General features: G+C 40.5%; 1 protein-coding gene across 1 annotated transcript; it reads left to right on the top strand.

Moving 5' to 3' along the window:
- The first annotated feature begins 1,416 nt into the window (after positions 1-1,416).
- Positions 1,417-20,213, top strand: LOC114548066 (vesicular glutamate transporter 1). The gene is made up of 13 exons (XM_028567762.1): positions 1,417-1,478; positions 6,541-6,793; positions 9,277-9,395; positions 9,498-9,612; positions 9,727-9,814; positions 13,926-14,012; positions 15,122-15,258; positions 15,759-15,908; positions 16,193-16,325; positions 16,918-17,028; positions 17,236-17,363; positions 17,856-17,925; positions 18,112-20,213. Exons 1-13 carry the CDS (start codon positions 1,417-1,419, stop codon positions 18,402-18,404), a joined length of 1,746 nt encoding a protein of 581 aa, XP_028423563.1. The 3' UTR covers positions 18,405-20,213.
- The last annotated feature ends 1,941 nt before the right edge of the window (positions 20,214-22,154 follow it).

Genomic DNA, 22,154 nt, shown 5'->3' with positions numbered 1-22,154 from the left:
TTATGAAAAAGGAAATGTGGGAACATAGGGACTAATTTTGAAAAAAATCGTAGAAATGTGGGAACATGGGGCCGTGGCAACATAGGCACGCTCCCGTTTTTTCTACAGTGACAGGTCAAGATATCATCAGTGATAAAAAGGACTATTGCCTTTTTTCTTTCATGGACCTTAATTCCAGACTCAGCTACACCGTAGGACTTCAGCTATCAGAATAAAAACAAAACGTGTGCACCACTTACCATGCAATGATGAATTAATGAAAAAGTAGATTTAAGAGCTTCAAATCATGCATACAGTCAAATTTTTAAATGATTGGTAGATGGCATATTTATAACTGCAATGTAGTGTGTTTCTTTTAAACTCTATGTTCTTGATAGCACATCACTAACTACAGTAAATATTAAAATTACCTTTTTGGTTTTTGAGCTCTTTTGGCCACTTCAATACACAGTAAGCTCCATATCAGTAGCCTATATGTAAAGGGAACATCGCTGTAATAAATTGAAGGTATGAGGTATATAGGTATATGCAGTAATGGGTTATGGCAGCTCTGCCACTGTTGGTATGACGCACAGGACTCATAGCTGAGACGAGAAAGTAAAACCACAAAATCTTGAACCTGTCGTTTTTTTTTGTTTGTTTTTTAAATCAATTTCAATTCAATTTTATTTATAGTATCAATCACGTTCTTTTTTTTTTTCTTCTACTGTGGATCTAGTCCTTACATTTGTTTTATAAAGAATCTCAGGTCATTTAATCTCAAATAAATCCAACTAGGAATCATAACAGCATCCTGGGAGCAGCCTGCCCGTCCCCTGTTACAAATAGCCGATACCTGGGAACTCTGATAATATGCTTCGATCCGTCAGTGTTTTATCTAACCTCTATTCAAGCCTTGTGCCGGTCCAAGAATAGCCGCTGCTTGAATAGTCATTACTTACGCCCGGCTGCGAGAAAGGAAGTGACATGCTACCTTCCACTCACTACACACAACTTGGAGAGATTAGCGCGCAGGCAGCGGTAATCTGGTTTCAGGACCACGGCCAGAGCAACCGTTTGGCCACGAATCCTGTCGAAAGTTGCCTCCAGAGCGGTGTGAACCTAAAGCGGATACCACAGAGTGTGAAGAAGTTCATTTGGACGTTAAAGACTCAAAGTGGGACTGACAATGTTTGCACGGGTCATTTTAAAGACAGTTAAAGCAGATTAAATCTCAGGGTCGCTGGCTACAGATTCCACTGCACAGGAAACTACGGGTTAAGGAGTCATTCAGTAAAATCAAGTTGTTATTTATTTATTTTATTTTTTTAAATGTGTGAGTGAGAAACAAGGGGCGGAGGTAGTAGAGGAGAAGGCTGTGCGCTCAATCGGGAGCGCGCAAAGTCTGCACATTGGTCGGATCCTGGAGTCGTGAGGATGGAGATCCGGCCGGAAAGGTTTAAGGTCGTGGCGGCCAGGACTCTCGGGAAAATATACGGGTATGTAGAATCTCCCTGGTATATATTACAACTGGAAAATGTTAAAGAGCTGCAGGTGTGATTACCTTGTGTTAAAAAAGAAAGTGTATCTTTTGAATTGAATTTATAACAGTCTACAGTGGCTTAAACGTGATTGTATGAGAGTATTTGTCTTATAATAGAGAAGCAAACTGCTCCTTTGAAGATCAAGGTGTCCAGAGGCCTGGGTTAGAGTGTTTTTGGATGACCTGCCACAACATCTGTCCCTCTATAGGCTACTGAATCTGTCACATAAGAAACTGGCATACATAATTTATCACTTTAAGCAACTGCAGTCATGCAGTGGCTGATGAAAAAAAAAAAACTAACAAATATTGTTTCTGAGCACACAAATGCTGTGAATCTAAAACCTAAAATAAGTCTCATAAAGTCTCTTTCTCCTTTGCATCTGAGGAACAAATAAACAGTATTAAATTTCATTTTAGGCCCATCGGTGTAATCTGAAGCCTCGGATCGATAGCTGAATTCATTTCTTCCAGGCTTTTTCTGCAGTGTTTTCACTTTGTTAAATTATGGAAGCCTTGTCACGGTTTTATGTGGAGGCTGGCAATGTTGTTCAGTTTCTACACAAAGTATGTTTGATAAGGTTGTCCATTCTTCCAGAGAGAGTAACTATTTGTTGAGTGTAAAACAGGCCTCTGCGGCCTGTTATTCTGTCTCCCCTGTCATTATGGGACAGCTTAAGGAGACCTTCATTAACCCTCACTCTGGTAAAGGCTTCGACTTTTCAAAAACAGCCAAACTTATGATGATGGGACTGATGGGCTCATGGACCAAGGTAACATGGCAGGAAATAGGTCATTTTTGACATAATGTGGCATTTTAGACCCACAAGACACATGCGCAAATAATTCAAGTGTGAGTTTTTGAGAACTTCCATAGCTCTGCTTTATAACCAGTCCTAATGGCAATAAGCTGTATATTCCGTGACACAACTTCCTCGCTGAGAAAAGGTGTGTGAGGTAATCAGGAGTCTGGCCAGTGATGGATATCTGAACGCGAGAAGGCATTGATGAACTCCCCTTCTTCCTCTCGGGATTTGATGTAGCGTCTAAACACTTAAATCCTCTCCAGAAATAGCCTCTGCTCGTCCAAGCTGTCGGCCCACGTAAATCCCCGCACGCCGTACACCTTGCACACCTCTCTCTCTCTCTCTCTCTCTCTCTCTCTCTCTCTCTCTCTCTCTCTCTCCCTAAGTAGCCCGACAGCTCGTCATCGTGTCCCTTCCCCCCCTCAGGGCACCTCATAGCCAGGATTAGGCCACTCCATATATATATTTTAGCTTTCATTTACTTGGAGCGCACGTGCTCTCAGGTGCTTCCTTGGTACCTTGCTGCCGTGCGTAACGCGCACCGGCCCGTCCCCCGGTGCTGTTCTCTGCGCGCAGCATGCATGCTTAACGGGCTCACAGAGAGCAGGCATAGCCGCGTTGACAGTTGTATTCTTTTATTTATTTTGCACGGAGCTGTATCCGGTCTTTTATTTGTATTTCATTGTTTTCCCTATTCGGTCGTGTTGCTATTAGTTATAGCAATTATTAGTAGTATTTTCCTAGGCTATAGACAACAGTGATTAAATCACCTGAAGTCAACATAAGTTAGACCAAACAGAAGCTTTATCCCATTGAGGTAGAGCTCATAAAGTCACCTGTCATGTAGCTATTTATATAAGGGCTGTAATCGTTTGGTCTATTTAAAACCAGGGAACAACAAAAAATGCCCATCACATTTTCAAAACCCCAAGGGGATGTCATGAAATGTCTTGTTATGTCCAAACAGCAGTGCAAAGCCCAACAAATTACATTACTATAATGATAATTCACATTCACACTTGAGAGCCCTAAACAAGAGAATGTTTGAATTGTTTTTACATAAAAATGACTTAAATTACTAATCAATTATCAAAATAGTTACTGACTGACTAATGTATTAATTTAATAATCATTGCAGGTCAAATCTATAGATATTTATAAATAAATAATGTGCAGTTCCCCTTTGTGCTTCCTGCATCTCATTCCTGAATCTTTTACCTAAATGAACTGCCTTCAGTATAACAATTCAATTCATTTAAATGATCTCCAAAGTGTACTTCAGTTCTGTGACTACAGTGCTTGTAACAGTCCACAGTTGATATTCTAACAATTGAAGTCCAGCAGGAGGTCCTTCGTAGTAGTGCCATGAGGAGCTTTTCAACCTTTAAAACAATCTTCCCCAGTTATTTGACTCTCTCTTATCCAATCAATGATTCCAAGCTGTTGACTCAACTGTGAACCAAGCTGCTGAACCACCCAGACATTTGTCCTTGATGTATGAATTAAGAGATTAACTTGGAGAGAGAACTGGGAATACTCACTTAGAATAGGTCATGGGAATTCAGATTTCCTATATTCCTATATGATTAAAAACCGAGCACTTTTTTTATTGGGTTGAATTGGTTCACAGAAGCGTTGTCATAGTGTAACCAATACAACGGAGAGAACATCAGGTAGCTTGTGAGGATTACAACGGCTTTTCTTTAACTCAGGGTCAGTCATGAAAAGTCACTGCAGCAGATGCAGTACATGTGAAATACAGGCATGTACATTTTGGCAATCGTATTGCAGTGAATGAAAACTCCATGTGGACATCCTCTGGATACTGCGAATAAATTGGTGTTGAAGAAAAAGGAAATGTTGCGAATTGTTGTGCGAGACTGTGCGTGAGCCAGAGGAGTTGACGATAAAAGGCAGGGTTAAAGATGAAGAGGAGACAGGAAGAATGAAGACAGAAGCCCGCCCAGACAAAAATAGTCCAAGAGAGCCAGAGATATTAATAATTCAAGAGTGAGAATCATTAATACTTGATCAGTGTCGGAGACTGTTAGAACCTCTGCTTACAGTAACTAATAAAGCATGTATGTTGCATAACTGTGAAGCTGTTATTTTACTGTTGTTGGGAGTTTTTAGGTGGCTGCTCTGAAAAAGTCCAGTTTTTTAATATGTTAGTATCCATGAAAATTTTAAGTCTCTACGGGAAGTATATCTTCTGGACCTAGATAGCTGCAATAATGGTTGTATAAAGAGCAGCCAGTGCTTTTCTGTGATAGTTTACTGTAAGCTACATTGCAACTGTTTTTCTTTGGTTAACATTGCAAGATAAGGGTATGTCTTTGGCTGAGGTCTGCACTCTCCTGAGTGGCCTTATGGTTTAAGCTGTGTTTATTATTTTTGTGCATTTCAACATTTCATTGTTGTAATGGGGTCTTTCTGGGGTAGCCTGCAGTTTTGACTTTGGCTATTGCGTCAAATTGGCCAAACAGCACAGCATTACACTGTCAGTGGTCACCATAAAACACTGACCTACTGCACAGATAACACATTTTAATTTCAGTGCGTTTGTCCCTGAGGAACTGATAATAATTTGTCAGTTTCCATATGTTTATATGATGTAAATCTCACATACAGTATTCAGTCTATACTTTTTCTTCCAGTTACAGTAGAGATTTTCAACCCAACCACGATGAAGGTTCACAATGGTCGCTGTGGGAGCAGAACGCTGTTATTAATGGTGCGCCCCCGTGGCTCAGTCGGCTAAGAATCATAATGCACTTAAATGTGGTTCAGTTCTAGACCAGGATCCCAGTCCCATTTTCTGTACTGTACAACCAGCTGTCAAATAAAATAGTCTATAAAATACACCCCCATCCCCCAATCCAAGCATTATTCATGCTCTGCGCTGTTGGGTGTTGTATTTTGGCTAAAAGCTGCAGGGCTGAGTGGACTGATATACACTCTTATGTACTGTATGTATCTCTCTACGGTGGTTGTGAATTACATTTACCAGAGGAAATGAGAGGCAGTAGGGATATTTGCTTTTAACCTTTACATGTAGTTATATGAAAACATAAATATGTATAACAAATAAAGATGTGATATAAAAGGGGCTCTATGCTGTATCATCTGGACCTGCAGTGCTCCAGTCTGAACTGAGAACTCAGCATTGCACATGTCATGTTTTATAGAAGACCTGCTGTGTTTAGATACATATTTGATGCCTGTTAGACTGGAGGCTGGCAGAGGTCATGGTTTCTCGGGGTTTCTCAGCAAGACATATGGATGTTATAGACAAAAACAGAAAAAAAGAGTGGAGTAGTTAACGTTGTTTGGAAGGAGAAGAGGGGCATGGATGCACCAGGATTAGAAAAGCTTTTTTTTTTACTCACACTGTATTCCTCCCTTTCGGCCAGTTCTGTCAGGAGATGAATGTCTGCAATAACAATACCCGATATATTAACACCTTGAGAAGACAGGATAAGTCAAAGTTATGTCAGCAAGCTCCAGTGGTGGAAGGCTGACAGATAACTGTGCTGACTGTCTCTTGTGAAGATGCTAGAGTTACCAGTCAAATTGACAGCGAAAGATTGTGTGAACATCTTTTATGAAGCCAAGCTGTCAGTCTACAAGAACAGGATCTGTTTTCACTGCAGCAACCAGAGTTTGGAAAACCTGAGTGGCTCACTGTTTGCTCTTAAAGAAAATCCGCAATATATAAATCTAAGAGTAAACTAAATGTATTTTCATTTTGAGGGCTCAATAACTGTTATAGTTGGGCAGTTGACTTTTTTTTTTATAAAAACAAATATATAAAAATAAATCAGCTGAATCAGCAAACAGTACACTGACTATTGTTTTCCTCAAATATCAGTGTGTTTTGGTGTATATTGGCCAGGTTGCTTCTGTGGAAAGCTATCTTGATAGGGCAAGGGTTGCTATACAACATTGCAAAGGGATATTACAAGAGATAGATAGCCTAGACAATCACATAAACTACACAAGGTGACAGAAGAAATATACAAAGATTTTGGCTCTATCAAACTATTAAAAACAACTTCTTAAAAAAACAGATTCACTACCCCTTACTTTAAGTCTCGGTGTGTATATTCTTGATACAGAACAAAGTGATTGACTTGAGTCTAAACTACAATACTTTTACATATTATGTTTTCCATTCCCTCCCTTTTGGGGTTTCCAATCCCTTCTTAACAGAGCTCTTGAGAAGAAACAGGAAAATGGCGAGACCATCGAGCTGTCGGCGGAGGGACGGCCGGAGATGGTGGAGGAGAAGGAGATGCCCGTAGTGGACTGCACATGCTTCGGCCTGCCCAGGCGCTACATCATCGCCATCCTCTCTGGCCTCGGCTTCTGCATCTCCTTTGGTATCCGATGTAACTTGGGCGTGGCCATCGTCAGCATGGTCAACAGCCACACCGTCTTCAGAGACAACAAGGAGATCATAGTGGTGAGTGGCAGTGGATGAACTGGGAAGTCCACAACAGCAAGGCAAAATAAATATGATTATGTTTCTAGATGATTTATGTATGAGATAAGAGACACTATAATGCCAAAAGTATGTGGTGGATTGCTCTGATTTTTGTGCACTTTTTGTTTGGGGCTGTTTTTTTAAATAGTTTGAGATAGGCCCCTTTATCCCAACTAAGGGCAATCTTAATGCTACAGTACACAATGACATTTTAGACCGCAGTGCACTTCCAACGTTGCATGGGAAAAGTCCTTTCCTGTTTCAAAGTGAGATCCATGAGGAAAAGTTTTTACTAGTTTACAGTCTCTTACTTTATTAATGGTGCAAATGGAAATGGTCAGGTCAAACAAAGGATTGGGTCATCCTAAAGTCTGTCAGTCAATGTTACAGTCAGTGGGGTGATCAGCGTTAAAGTTTGACACAGCTAAGCGATGTGAAGGAATGTTAGATGGATAGATAGATCAGTGGTCGAGCATATGCCCCAGGGGGACCAGTAATCAATTACCAGTGTTGGGCAAGTTAGTTACAGTTACTAGTTACTTCTTCCAAAAAGTAACTAAATTAGTTACTCAGTTACAAATTATGAAAGTAACTAGTTACTTCAGAAAGTAATTATTGCGTTACTTTCAAGTACATTTTTAAATGCTCAAATGTGACCCCACCTCCACCCCTCTTTAACAGAACTTAAAATACATGTGCATGTTCAATTATTTGTGATAAATCTGAATATTATAATGAAATGGACACTTTATACAATACATTATTAACAGAAACAATGTACACAAATCTAAACTATTTTAATGTTGCTGTGGGACAAAGTGAGAGTAGCCTCCAAGCATGTATGTAGATATCATGTTTATATAGTGGATCGATACAAATAACACAACACCTCAACAGGCCACAACTGGGCAAAATTATGCTTGTTAAGCACTATACCAAAAATAAATAACATACACACATATATATATATATATATAGTAAAGTAAAACTTATGTTATTTGCACTACAAAGAGTTTATATACATACACTCTTTGTAGTGCAAATAACATAAGTTTTACTTGTGCGCTGTGCATCGAGCCGGCGTGTGTGTGTGTGTGGAGTGGGTGATAGAGCGAGGGAGAAGTGAGAGAGTGACGGCAATTAGCTTTCGAGCGAGTAACGACTCTAGAGTCATAGTGAGAGAAACAGTGTCTCCCCTGTTCTTTCTGACCACGGTGGGAAATCTGTAGCAGGACAAGTTAACCCTCTCCTTGATTTCATAATGCCATACCTGTCTCTCTCATTGACTGACTCGCTTGTAGGGCTGGGCGTATCAATCTAAATATCGATAGTATCGATACCAAGATAAGCATTGGTATCGGACCGATACTGATGAGATCGATACTTTTGTTACAGTTTCTCTCTGAGTTCATGCGAACACAGCGTCTCTCCAAGTCTGTGCGCAGTGTGCACAGCGCACCTCTCTCTCTCTCTCTCTCTCTCTCTCTCTCTCTCTCTCTGCCCCCTCCCCCTCCCTGCTCTGCCAGAGGCGGAGAGCGGAGAGTCAGAACAGTGAGAGAAGCCTGTGATGATGGCGGAAAGAAAGAGAAGTGGTGTGTGGAGTTTATTCACTCCAGCTGATACAGACACTGCCACATGTGATGTGTGCCAAAAAGTAATTTGCCACTGTGGTAACACCACCAATTTGCATTACATTGTTATATTTATATTTTGTTATATTAATTTATTATTTTTAATACCGTTACATTGTTTTATATTGTTCTAGTTAGTAAATAAAAACATTTAGATTTGCCTAAAATCTTTGTCCTGTGTTTTATCATAATCATAATCAACTAAGGGCAAAATCACAAAATTATTCAATGATCGTGACGTTACAAGTAAAAAGTATCGCTATCGGTATTGGTATCGGCAATATTAGCCCTGTATTTACTTGGTATTGGATCGATACCAAAATTCCCAGTATCGCCCACCCCTACTCGCTTGTGTTGTTCGTTGTGTGTCTGACTATGCGTGCTTTCAAACACCCACCTACCCAACTCTACCTCTGATTGGCTTACCATGACATTTTACTCAACCTCAGCTAATCGTCAGCATTTATGCGCTTGTGTTGTGCACTGCCCACTAACCAAGGATGAACAGTAAAAAAAAAGTCTTTGCCCTCGGCTCAGAGATCTATAGTTGGTCTGATGAAAAAAACAGCTTCAATTATAGTAACGCGCCGTATTTTTTGGCAGTAACGGTGTTATTAAGCTACTGACGCTACTGACTGGCGTTACTTTTTTTCAGGCTACTGAAAAAAAGTAACGCCATTATTCGCATCACTGTCAATCACATCAGTTATCTTGTTTTGATTGTTCTTCCGTCAGCTGTTCTGGCAGATAAAATATCACCTCAGTATGTTTCAGGGATCAAACTCTTATTCAGGTACATGTGCAGATTGATAATGTTTTGCCTCCCAACAGAAAGCTCAGTTTGACTGGGATCCAGAAACAGTGGGAATGATCCACGGCTCCTTCTTCTGGGGATACATAGTAACCCAAATCCCAGGAGGCTTCATCTGTCAAAAGTTTGCAGCAAACAGGTCTGTTAATCCACTATTAATGGTATGCAAGGGATACCTGTAAATTTTTTTGTACGTACTAAACTGAATGTTTCTTCCTGTCTCTATTCTTTCCTCTTCCAGAGTGTTTGGCTTTGCTATAGTGGCCACGTCTTGCCTGAATATGCTCATCCCTACAGCTGCACGGATGCACTTTGGCTGTGTTATCATTGTCAGAATATGTCAAGGACTTGTGGAGGTGATTGACTTTATAGCTTGCTCATAAACACAAGAAATGGGTAACAAGAACGATTTCTATTTACATTTTTATTAAGAACATTTATCATAGTGTAATTTCTTCCCTATCCTGCAGGGGGTTTCATATCCGGCCTGTCATGGCATTTGGGCAAAATGGGCACCACCTCTTGAAAGAAGTCGCCTGGCCACAACAGCCTTTTGTGGTGAGACCATTATCACTGTGCCTGTTTCTCTTTTTGTTTTCACTTTAAGAAAACATTGCTAGTTTAATGCAGCCACATTTGTTGGTTCCAGCAGGGCCGGTTCTAGCCCTTTGGTTGCCCTAGGTGAGATTGAGTCTGAAAATTTTGAGCATTAAATACTTAATTTCCTGCATTCTGGTGAATTTTTATGCACTTATTTTTGTTTACCTTTTTCTGAAACAATTTATACTGGAAATATCTTTATCTAAAAAGGAAACATAGATTACAATCCAAATATAAAAACATAATGTAATATATTGCAGTAAGGCTCTCAGGCATTCTATATTGCTTTTAACTATTTATTCTCCTGTAGATCGACATTTTTTAAATATATCTGAGTCACAACACATGTATCCTAGGCATCATTTACTCTTCCCACTTTTGCTTCTTTTGTTGAGAAAGTAACCTCCTTAAATGTGCATATTAAAATTATTCACCTGAATGATACATGAATTTATTTTAATAAATATATAAACCCCTGGACTGTAATATTTCAGATGTGTTTGAGCAAGATTTCTGCTCATGTTCAAAACTTTGTGCACATTCAAAATACAGTATATCTCATCTGTGTTCTCTGAGGTTTGGAGGAGTCATAAAATAAAGTGATAATACAATAAGCTATTACAAGAATAAAGTCACTATATTTCAGAAAATAATCCACCTGCACCATAGTCTGCTGTGCAGTACGTGATATCTCTGCTGAGACGGTAGATGTCAGACCTCCTGACAGACTTAGAGCCCTGTTTGGGACGCTGGTCTCTGAATGAGACAGTTTAGGGAAGTGGCTGTAGGATACGCTGCTCTACATCGGAGGTGGAAACACAAAACTACGCAGAAATAGGGACACATCTGCTGCAGCATGTCCACAGCAGACCGCGTCCATAGTCCTGGATCCTTTGGCAAAAACTGGTCTGCACTGCTCTGCCGACTTTCCAGTTCCTCATCTCTCATTTCCACACTGTGCTCAGAGCTCCCTGCTGTCTTCACTCCCATCATCCTCAATCACATCTTCTCCATCATCTTTCTCTATGAAAGATACATCTGATATTAACCTCTTATCCTAATTATAACCTAATATAATAAAACACACTAACATGTTAGTGTTACTTAACACCTTTCACTCAAAATGGCTAAACATGGTTTGCTTTAATTTTGATATAAGCTCACCTTGTCTCAAATCCAAAGAGGAGGATGAGGGGTCTGTTGCTACTCCACTCCCTGGTGGGACAGTTTCTGAAACTGAGGGCCATGTGTTCCACAATGTTAACATCTGCTTCTACTGAATCTGACATAACTATAATGTTGACATGATATGTATCTACCGATGAGCTATCAAGCTACCTATGACACTGATTAGCCTATTACTGCTAATTATAGACATTATAGCCTATTCATTTAAAATTAAACATGTTTTAAATGAGGCTACTACAATGGTGTGTTGTATGCAAACAGCATTGTTTGTGTTTATGTATTTAGCCTTTACCTCAGATTACATGTATAACCAAATGATCAAGTGCATGTTCTGCTCTTTATAAGGGTTGTCTCAGTCCGTTTTTAGCACTAACAGTCACGGAGATATTCAAGCAGTTTAGCACCATGGATTTGGTTTTCTAGTTAGTGCTCACCTTTCTTTGAAAAGAAGTCTGTTACCAATTGTTTCCCCTTATTCTCTCCCCCCCCTCCTCCTGTCTTTCCTTTCTTTTTGGTAGCCTGATTTGGCTTTCTTTGAGAAAGACATTTCTACAGCAGAAGTTTGCGCTCCACCAGATGCTCAACTAACAAACAAAATGCGTGCAGATGGACTAAACCATTTGGCGCATTAGCAAGGGTGGGGGGGGTGAGACCTTTTTGTATACACAATGTAGTGGGTCAATCTACCAAGTTATTCAGCCAATACACTAAATTTACATTTCATCTGATATGCATTATGAAATAGAAATATCCAGGTAAAATCAAATATATTCCAGACTTTTCAAGGGCCCTCTCTCCCCTTGGGCCCTGGTAATCAGTATTGGTTTTACCCCCGGTCCGATGCCCCTGGTGTCTGTGCCGCTGCTCGTCTCTATTTCCCCAGAGAGAGTGGACACTAAGTGACGCACAGGTCTGCTTCAGAGCTCCGTGTGTTTTAGTCTGACCTGAGACGGGAAACGTCGCGTAATGAAAGGTTGACCAGTAAACGTGTGGCTGAGGGGGCACCTTAGGATGATCATGTTTAATAAACACGTTTTATTTCGCTTGTCGTTCTAATTCTATTATTAATGGGAAGTAGACCTAAGGGCGACACGGCGCCCCCAACACATTTGACGCCCTAGGCAGTCGCCTAGGTCGCCTATAGCAATCGCCGGCCCTGGGTTCCAGTTTCTCAAAAGTTGATTCCATCTTCTTTTTCGTTTTGGACTGTTGATCAAACAACACCAGGGGCCTCATTTATAAAACTGTGCATAGATTCTATTCTGAAAATTTCCATACGCAAAAACAATATTCTGATTTATAACACCTTGCGGCGCACACTGGTACGCACTCTTCTCGTTATAAATACGGACGTGCGTTACCTTATGCGGTCGTGCACGAGCCTCACGGTCCTCCCAAGGTCGTCCCATATTTGTCCTAATAAGGTCCATGTTAATCAATCAATGAATATTCCAGCCTTGAAACTAGCCCTTGATCACCAATCACGAAACGGAAAAATGGGGGAAAAACGATTCCGTGATTGTGAGATCGATGTGCTCCTAACAGAGGTAGAACGTCGAAACAAAATCCTGTTTGGAAGCCGTAACCCTTGTGTAGTGTTCATATTGTTGTTGCACAGCCTTAATACTTAACAGATTTAGCTCAATTACCAATGATATACATCATTTATGGTTCATATTTGCCATTTATCCCTGTGAGATCACATTTATGATCATATGATCATTTTGTTTTTTGTGAGAAAGGAAATTCAATTATTAAAAAGGTAAAAAATAGAAACAAGATTTTGGATCATTATTGGTGCAAAACAGGTGAAAGTGCTTGAAATGTGACAATTTGGTAACTTCTATGGTAACTGTGTGGGAATAGCATGTGCAGAAAGACAACATTCACACACATACACCTACAATCAGACACGACCACATAAAGACGCACAGACACACACACACACACACACACACACACACACACACACACACACACACACACACACACACACACACACACACACACACATCCACATCAAACAAACATCAAACAAACAGCGCATTTCCCGCGGAGAGCAGCGGAGGAAAAGCGCATTTCCTCCGCTGCACGGTGTGGGAGGAGCCCTGCCTCTCCCCCGTTGCTGGCAGCCCCTCGCCGGGCACCGTTACCGGCTCTGGGTCGGTTTAGCAAGAACGGTATTGTTGGGTTCAGGAAAACAAAAACTGGGTTAGGTTCGGAAAACGGGCATACCATCGGAGTTCACTAAAACGCAGTCTACAAAACCTTGGGAGCATTACGCCCGATCACACGTGTGGTCAAAAGTTTGCGGAAAACTGGGAACATTTTTACGCATGGAAATTCTTTATAAATCCCGACTATTGCGAGGAATGTTGCGACAACAAATTTCACCCTGCTTCAAGCAACTTTTTCTTGCGTAACAGGTTTTATAAATGAGGTCCCAGCAGTCTGAGAACGCAATTTTTTTCAACTGTTTGACATGGTATAGACGACAGTTAAAGGTCCCATTTTGTAAAAATATAAATACTGAGAAAGTATCAAAGCGCTCAATCCACGAGCTGTCAGGACTTCTGTACAGTGTTGATGTCACAACTATACTATAGGTAGAAAGAGCAGCTACAGTGCTGTCAATCAATCAATCCACCTGCTGCAATGATGGTACAGAGATGCCAAGAGTGTAGATTTGGGACTAATCAGAGCAGACTGGGCTTTTTCGGGACAGGGTATAAAGAGACCGGCGTTAAAATGGAGCGTTATAGATAGAAGGTGAATACAGGTATATCGAGACAGACAATGTGTTTTTTTTTTACTTTAAGGTTGTCAGATTAATTGAAATTAATTGAAATTGCAGCCCTAAACAGCTTTCTTTTTTTTCTAGGATCTTATGCTGGTGCTGTGATTGCCATGCCATTAGCTGGAATCCTAGTCCAGTACTCAGGATGGTCATCAGTCTTCTACGTCTACGGTAAGAGACCCTGGACCTTTTAGAATGGAGGTGAAGAAAATCAAATGTAGAGACTTTACACAGGGGCTACTTTTTTCAGACCAAACCATAACTTGGGAAACTACATTAACTTGTGTAGTGAACTGTAAATACATAATTTGGCTATGACTGATTTCAATAGTTGTGTAACGTTAGACCAGTGTTTTAGTCAAGACCATCAAAATCGAGACCAAATCATCACCAAGACCAGAGTGTATCAAGACCGAGACAAGACCAAGACTTTTAGGGGCTGAGACCAAGACAAGACCAAGACCAGACCAGTGCGAGTCCCACACTGCATAAAATGGGAAAATGTTAACCAACCAGTATATACACAACTAGCTTATATTTATAGCTAATATTTCCTAAACCACTTTGTGTGAGGGGTTGAATAGAATTTTGAAGACTTTGAGGCCAGCTTGCTTCGCCAGCATCACTTAGCATACCTTTCTTTATGCTTCCTTTCTAAGTGCCAATAAAAATGTGAGGTGGTCCCAGCTGTCTCAGTTAGTGTTTTCTTTTACATGTTTTTTTTTTCTCCATATAAACTCCTTATGGTTTAAGTAGCCACATTTTATTACCCACAAGTTAGAGCTAGAGCTTTTTCTCCTGTCACCTGCATTCACTTTGTTGGGAGTGCGTATTTAACAGTCACACATTTCAAATTAGAAATGAGTCAAGTTATTGGTTAAATTTAAAGCAGGAAGTTTTACATCCAATCACAGTAATGATGTTAACACATAAATCAGACAATGCACAGGGCAGGGAGTTTAGTGACCTCCCTGCAGCTGTGGTCTTGACCGATTTTGAACTAAAATCCTGAGTCCTCTTTATCTGAGAACGATTAAAAATGCAGTCGATTCCGAGACTTTCAAAAAGTCTGGTCTCAAGACCAAGACCCATCTTGAGTACTATACATTGGTGTAGACACATGAAACCAGCATTCAATCCCTGTCTGTACCGAGGCAGAAGCTACAGTCAAGGTGTCTCCTTTTACAGCTTGTTCTTTTTGACCTTTCTTTCTGGTTTTGACACCTACATTACTCCTCTTTTCCCTGCCCGCCTTCCTTCCTTCCCTTCTCCAACCCCAGGAACTTTTGGCATCATGTGGTATTGCTTCTGGATCCTGGTGTCTTATGAAAGTCCAGCAGCCCATCCCACCATCACTGAGGAGGAGCAAAAATATATTGAGGAAAGCATTGGCCAATCATCACAACATGCAGTAACGGTCAGTACATAGAGTAGATTTCTCAGGTACAATATGATTCAAACACTGTATCACACCACATTGGCTGATGTTAACAGTACTGATGTATCCGCCCTGTCATTTACATTTCCCTCAATTGAATGTGAAAGCACTTTTTTAGTTTTATGCTAAATGTTGAAATAAGGAGTAGATTTGAAGGAAGACTGTAGAGATGGTAAACAAGCAGAGCAATGTCAGAGAAATAAGGGTGGAGCTTAAGAGGGTGTCAAAATTCATCATGAGCTGATTCTAATAATAGTATAGAATATATTTCATCAAAATGAAAGCAAGTCTGTATCAGTGGTGACCTCTGCTCATTTTTGTATGCATTCATGCATTCAATTTACTCCACCCATCCTCCTCTTGTTGATCACAATGTCCTGTTTTTTTTAACAAACAAAGTGGTCATTAATTAAGGTTGACAACATTTTTTTTGTTTTATGGCAAGTCAGTGAAATAAGTAATGCATTTTTCTGTTACAGAAATTCAACACACCATGGAGGTGCTTCTTTACGTCCATGCCAGTATATGCCATCATTGTGGCTAATTTCTGCAGAAGTTGGACTTTCTACTTGCTTCTCATCAGCCAGCCTGCATACTTCGAGGAGGTGTTTGGTTTTGAGATTAGCAAGGTAACAGAAACCAGATGCAGTGTTTCCCACACATAGACTATTGTGTGGATCCGCCTCACTATCAACACCGGCTACCACACATTAAGACAGGGGAGAGAAAGAGATAGATTTGTTGGGCATTGAAGTAGGAGATGAGGACAGCATCCAAATGCGTGCGTGTGTGTGTCTCTCTCTCCCCCCCCCCTCTCTCCTAATCTGTGGAAAACACGTGTACTTCCCCAGAAACAAGACAGAAGTTTCTGTCTTAAATCTATTACATAAAATATATTTTTTTCTCTCTCTAGGTGGGCATAGTTTCTGCGCTTCCTCACCTTGTCATGACCATTATCGTGCCCATTGGTGGCCAGATCGCTGATTATCTGCGCACCAACCAAATCATGACCACCACTAACGTCAGGAAACTTATGAACTGTGGAGGTAAGAAAGGGCCAAAAAGAAGGGAAAGCAAAACTAGATTTGCAGATAAATGCAGTACGCAAGAAATGTAGCTGACTTGCTGTGCTCATAATAGCAGGTAGTTTTTTTCAAAGACATCAAAACTGGAACCATATTAGTATGTACTCAAAATATGATATACAGTATGATGCCATTTTAGAATTTTATCTGGATATAATTAGAAGCTTTTGTAAATGCCCTATTTTTAGTCAGAAGGCTGGTTTAGTCATGTGATGCTGATAAACTGCACAGTATCTCACTGGCTAATTATGGGGTTAACTACCGTATTTAGTCAGCTGCGTGAAAAAACTTGCTGCATAAGGGAAATGATGACTCACTGTAAAAGCAGAAGTCTCTGTCGGCTATTTTTGAACTACAGAGAGAAATCGATAGCAAAGTGAAATGGAGAAGCGGTGTACTTTTCTGGAAGCTGTCAGTGCTGGGGAGAGGTTAGTCAACAGCATTTTATGAAAAGGGAGAAGAGGAAGGCGTCAAGAAAAATGGCCTCAAGTTGACTTAAAAAAGCATCTTGCATTGAGACTTTCTCTGTTTCTATTCTATTGCTCTACATCAGGGTTTGGGATGGAGGCAACCCTGCTGCTGGTGGTGGGCTTCTCTCATACAAAAGTTGTTGCCATCACATTCCTGGTCCTGGCTGTGGGTTTCTCTGGCTTTGCAATTTCAGGTGAAACCATGTTTTTTGTCTTCTTACTGTTCAGGACACTTTCTGCATATACATTGCCCCCATCGATATCAATAAGACCCTTTTAATCAATTTGTTCTTTGAAACCTTTTGGCCACAAATATTACTGTAGAATTTGTAAAGCTTGTGAATATATAACCATTTCCTATCATTTTATGCGATAATATTGTATTTATCCTTCCTCATAAGGTTTCAATGTCAACCACCTTGACATTGCACCGCGCTATGCTAGTATCCTCATGGGTATCTCCAACGGTGTGGGCACTTTGTCTGGTATGGTTTGCCCAATTATAGTTGGTGCCATGACAAAGCATAAGGTGAGAATTTGTGTTAAGGTGATACATTTCTGTCCTCAGTTTGTTGTCTGAGGGTGTGTTTCTGCATATGTAAGTCAACTGTGCATCTCCAACTGAGTCTGGTCATAGAAAATGTTTCTAAAACAACAGCAGAGGTTTCACTTCCTCAGAAAGACTTCTTTTAAATGTTGCCATTTTGCATGTCCAATAGTCTTACAGGGAGAAACTGACCACTAAGAGGGACTGATATTAATCTAATTTTGCACTGAAATTAGCTCATTCGAACAGAGGTCCCAGCCAGAAGTAAGGTTAAATCTTAAGGTGTTTAAGCATCAAGTTTTATTGACCAGAGTAAAAGGTATTCAGGGTTTAAGCAAATGTATCGACACAATACATCAGCAAGCCTCTCTTTGACTGGTTTGATTTAATGTGTTTAACTTAAATAAAACACAAACTTTTTTTCATGCTCGTAATCTCTCTTCCTGTTTTTTTCCTCTCACTCTCCTTTGATAGACACGGGAGGAGTGGCAGGGAGTGTTTCTTATCGCCTCGCTTGTTCATTATGGAGGAGTTATATTCTATGGTGTGTATATTTCCCTCTTAATTTCTGTTTCCACTCATTCCTCCATAACCAGAGCATTAGGGTGTTTAAGTATGCAACAATCTGTGCATTGTTCTTGGTGCAATCTCCTGAAGATTGGTTGTCAAAAGTCTGAATACTATACAAAAACTCTGTATCTTACGGACTGATCATGTCTCTGGGCCGCAGGCCTCTTTGCATCTGGAGAGAAGCAATATTGGGCGGAGCCGGAGGAGCTGAGTGATGAGAAATGTGGCATCCTGGATGAGGATGAGCTTGCAAACGAGACAGAGGAGCTGTATCGCACAAGTGGCGGGGGAGGCTACGGAGCCATGAACCAGGGAGCGGATCCCAACGGAGCCGGAGGCATGGGGGGAGGAGGAGGCTGGGTCTCAGACTGGGACAAAACTGAGGAGTATGTCCAACCAGCCGGAACCAATAATTACCTTTATAGAGGAGAGGGGGACCAAGGGTTAACATAGAACCAGCAGATCTTCTGCCCATAGCCTTTAGTGAGGCAGAAACAGTACATCAACAGCGTGGAGTTTCACTTGATGGCATGAAGAACTTTGAAAGTGCGGATTTAAAAACGAATGTGGGATGGGACCATTTTCAGCAAGTCTGACTGTATTATCTGAACTGAATTCAAAGAGACTCCACAGTGGAGGTGAAGACAATAGTAAATGTAAAATGTGTGTTTGTGTGTGCAATTGTGTACCTTGTGTGACAGAAAATTTAAATAATTTAATTTAGGACTCATCGCCCTCTCGGCAAGCTGTCTTGGGGGTGGGTTGTGTTTTAGGCCTGCTGTGGCTTTTTTTGATGTTTATTGACTGTAATAATTGTAGACATTTCTATATTATCTGACAGGATTTCATTTGTATGCCTCTCACTTAAAATTGAATTATTACAAATCCTTTGGCACACATTAGTCGCAAGCGCACTTCTATTGTTGGGTGAAAACCTATTGAGTTTGATTAATTGGGTTTAAAAAAGTTTCATAAATGGTTGTTGAATTTCCGCAAGCAGAGTATGCCCCTCCATTGAAGTTAAAACGGGGGAAAAAAAACAACACTACAAGAGCTACAAGGTTTTCACACAATATTATGAAAGCTTTTTTTCCCTAAAAACAATGTTTTGTCCTTAATGTGCACACTTTTAAGAAAAAGCATGTTACTTGTGCCAATACAACAACATATTTTTGCCCTGTAGTATTGGTTTACTCATCCACTGAGAAAATAATTGAATATAATAACACTTGCAAATATTACTGTACACAGCTTTCTCTGAAGTCTAAATAGCCCATACGGATATTTTTAGATGCAGCATTTTGATTTCCTTGTGCAAAAATGTTTTATGTACTAGGCCTCGAACCTGTCTGCCTGCTGACAAACTGGGCAATAAAAATGCCTCGTATAGTTTAGAGACACTTTATCAGGTCTCCTTCAGGCCGTTTTCTTCAAAATCCAACATCAGAATTTTGTTTAATATGATTCATCGTTGTTATTTTACTTAATTTACTGTTGTGTTCAGGCGATTCATGCTCTAAGTGTAAACATCAGGAAAAACACTTTGCTGTTGTCAGCATATAACCTAACTACCCCCAAACATGCCAGTCTCTGCTCTCTGTCAGAGTGGCAAGGCACAAAAACCACTGAGCCAAGGCTACGCCAGTTATGTAGCAAAAGTCAAATTTAAAAACTGTGCAAGTAAATGAGAATTTTCGCTATCACATAGTTCTCAGTCAATCTCGTTTAAAGGTGGACTTTCATTACTCTTCCCTTTGTTTGAATTATCATAGTGCAGCAAGCTGAAGATATGTTAAATCATCAGTAAACGAAAGACCAATTAACAATAAAAGGTTGATTATGGACATCAACACAATGACATTTCACCTACATGACCAATTTCTTTTACTTTTATTAGTAGATGTTCTAATGTATCTAGCTATAGCCCCCCAAAAAAAGGTATAAGATTGAAGAATATCCCTGCAACTAACAATTATTTTCCTTGTTGATTAACTGGTCGATTATTTACTCAAATAATTGATTAATTGTTTGGTCTAAAAATGTCAAGAAGCTCTAGCAGCTCTAGATCATGGAACAGTATCACTTTGGCTGATACTGTTCATTGAATGGAGTACTTCACTGATAGATGAAATGTTAGGGTTTTTATTGGTTTTGTCATTTTTCATGAATTTTTTTTTTCTGGATTGTAAACTAAAACAGAGTATGTAAAACTCATGTACACGTGGAAAATATTGTATAATAAAACCTAGAGGTGATAATTCCTGTACGATAATTATAGATATTAGTTATTATTAATAGGCAGTTTATTCTTGTGCATTATTCCAATTTTCCTGTTTTAATGTTTGATATTAGTTGGTGCATAACCTATCTTGCTAAAAAAAGATGATTACAGCTGAGTTAAATTTTTAATCAACTTTTTTATATATTTTTTCAGCACCTGTATTGTCTTGATCGATCCAACTTTTCTTGGCATCACGTATGATTTGGGCACTAAAAATGTAGGTCTTTAAACCTTTGGATACAGTGGTTTCATGTTACCAATAATGCCGTACCCCACTCCAGACAATGTATCGATCACTGAGATAAAGTATAAAAGCATGAAAATGAAGAAGAAAAATAGATTATGATGGCACTAGAACAAGGGACTCTTCCTCGAAAGCATGGTATTATCCTGCATCCATCTGCCAGTGAGAGAAATAGTAGTTACCTGGATGTAACTCTAGTTCTTCTAGCAGGCTTTACTATTGGTTTACCACATCAAAGCTCCGCCTTGGCACCCTGAAACTGATCTTTGCACTCACTGCCCAATCAGGAGGTAGCAACCACACACTATAAAACACACACACTGTTCATCTTTCTTTTGAACGCAGCAACTGGAATAGAACAGGGGCCAGCTGGGCCTGTAGTTAGAGGGCTATTAGTCTCGCATTGGCAGACCTTCCTCCACAGCGCTGCGGAGGAAGGTCTGGCTATAGTCTACACAGCATTCCGGGATAGGAGAAAAACATGCTCTAGTTTATTGGCATTTTTTAAAACTAAATAAACAATGGTCTTTGGTGTCGCTAAGCCCCAGACGGAAAAACGATGCATCTGCAACATCAGACAGGAACTTGTTTCGTGGAACACTTTGAAAGGTTGTTTTAGTTGGGCAACAGAAAACTCAGATTGGACAGATAGTCTAGCTAGCTGTCTGGATTTACCCTGCAGAGATCTGAGGACCAGTTAACCATAGTCCTTATAAATCAACCAGAGTTAAAATGCCAACACAAAGAAAGCGGAAGGTGATGTACATCCGGCTGCAATGAGGGACATCTGGCAGAATTTCTGGCGGCACCTTAAAAATCCCGGAAATGAAACATTGTCGATATAGTCCAGGTAAGGCTGGGTACCGAATTCAATACTTTTTAGGCACCGAACAAATTACCTCTAAAGTATCGAGTATTGAAAAATGCGCACCACAAGCCTAGGGGTCCCACAACCCAACCACACACTCCAGACTCTGAGCGAAAAATGACCAAAAGGCATCAATCTGACCCAGATGGTGCCTCCACTGCAGCAGCCCAAGGTGCGCCACTAGGTAAGCAGCTGACCTCAGTCCGAGCAGGGCAGGAGTCGGCCTCTACCTGGTGCCTCCAGCCAAGGTAGCACAAGTAGCCTAGGCAGCACAAGTAGCCAAGGCAGCACAAGTAGCCTAGGCAGCACAAGTAGCCTAGGCAGCACAAGTAGCCAAGGCAGCACAAGTAGCCTAGGCAGCACAAGTAGCCTAGGCAGCACAAGTAGCCTAGGCAGCACAAGTAGCCAAGGCAGCACAAGTAGCCTAGGCAGCACAAGTAGCCTAGGCAGCGTGCCCGTCCGAGGCCAGCGACGAGTAGCAGCCGCAAAGCTTGCTGGTAGTCGAGGCCACACAGCAACACTGGTGGGTAGCTGGAGATTGTGAGAGTAAATCTCTGCTTTAAGGTGGCTGAGTGAAAAAAAAAAGATGTACAGTACTGGTGCTTTATAGTGTGTGGTTGCTACCTCCTAATTGGGAGGTGAGTGCAAAGATTTGTCTCAGGGTGCCAAGGAGGGGCCCATTAAAGAGTGTAGCTGTATGAAAGCTGAGGGGGAGTTTTGGCATCCGATGATGGTCCCTATTGAAAATACCAAAATAAGCTATTGTTTTACCTCAAAATACAAAGTAACGATAATACCACGATACTGAAT

Source organism: Perca flavescens, chromosome 21, assembly GCF_004354835.1.
Source record: "Perca flavescens isolate YP-PL-M2 chromosome 21, PFLA_1.0, whole genome shotgun sequence".
NCBI lineage: Eukaryota > Metazoa > Chordata > Actinopteri > Perciformes > Percidae > Perca > Perca flavescens.
The sequence above is the reverse complement of the archived record's forward strand: the minus strand, read 5'-3'. Positions and strand labels throughout refer to the sequence as shown.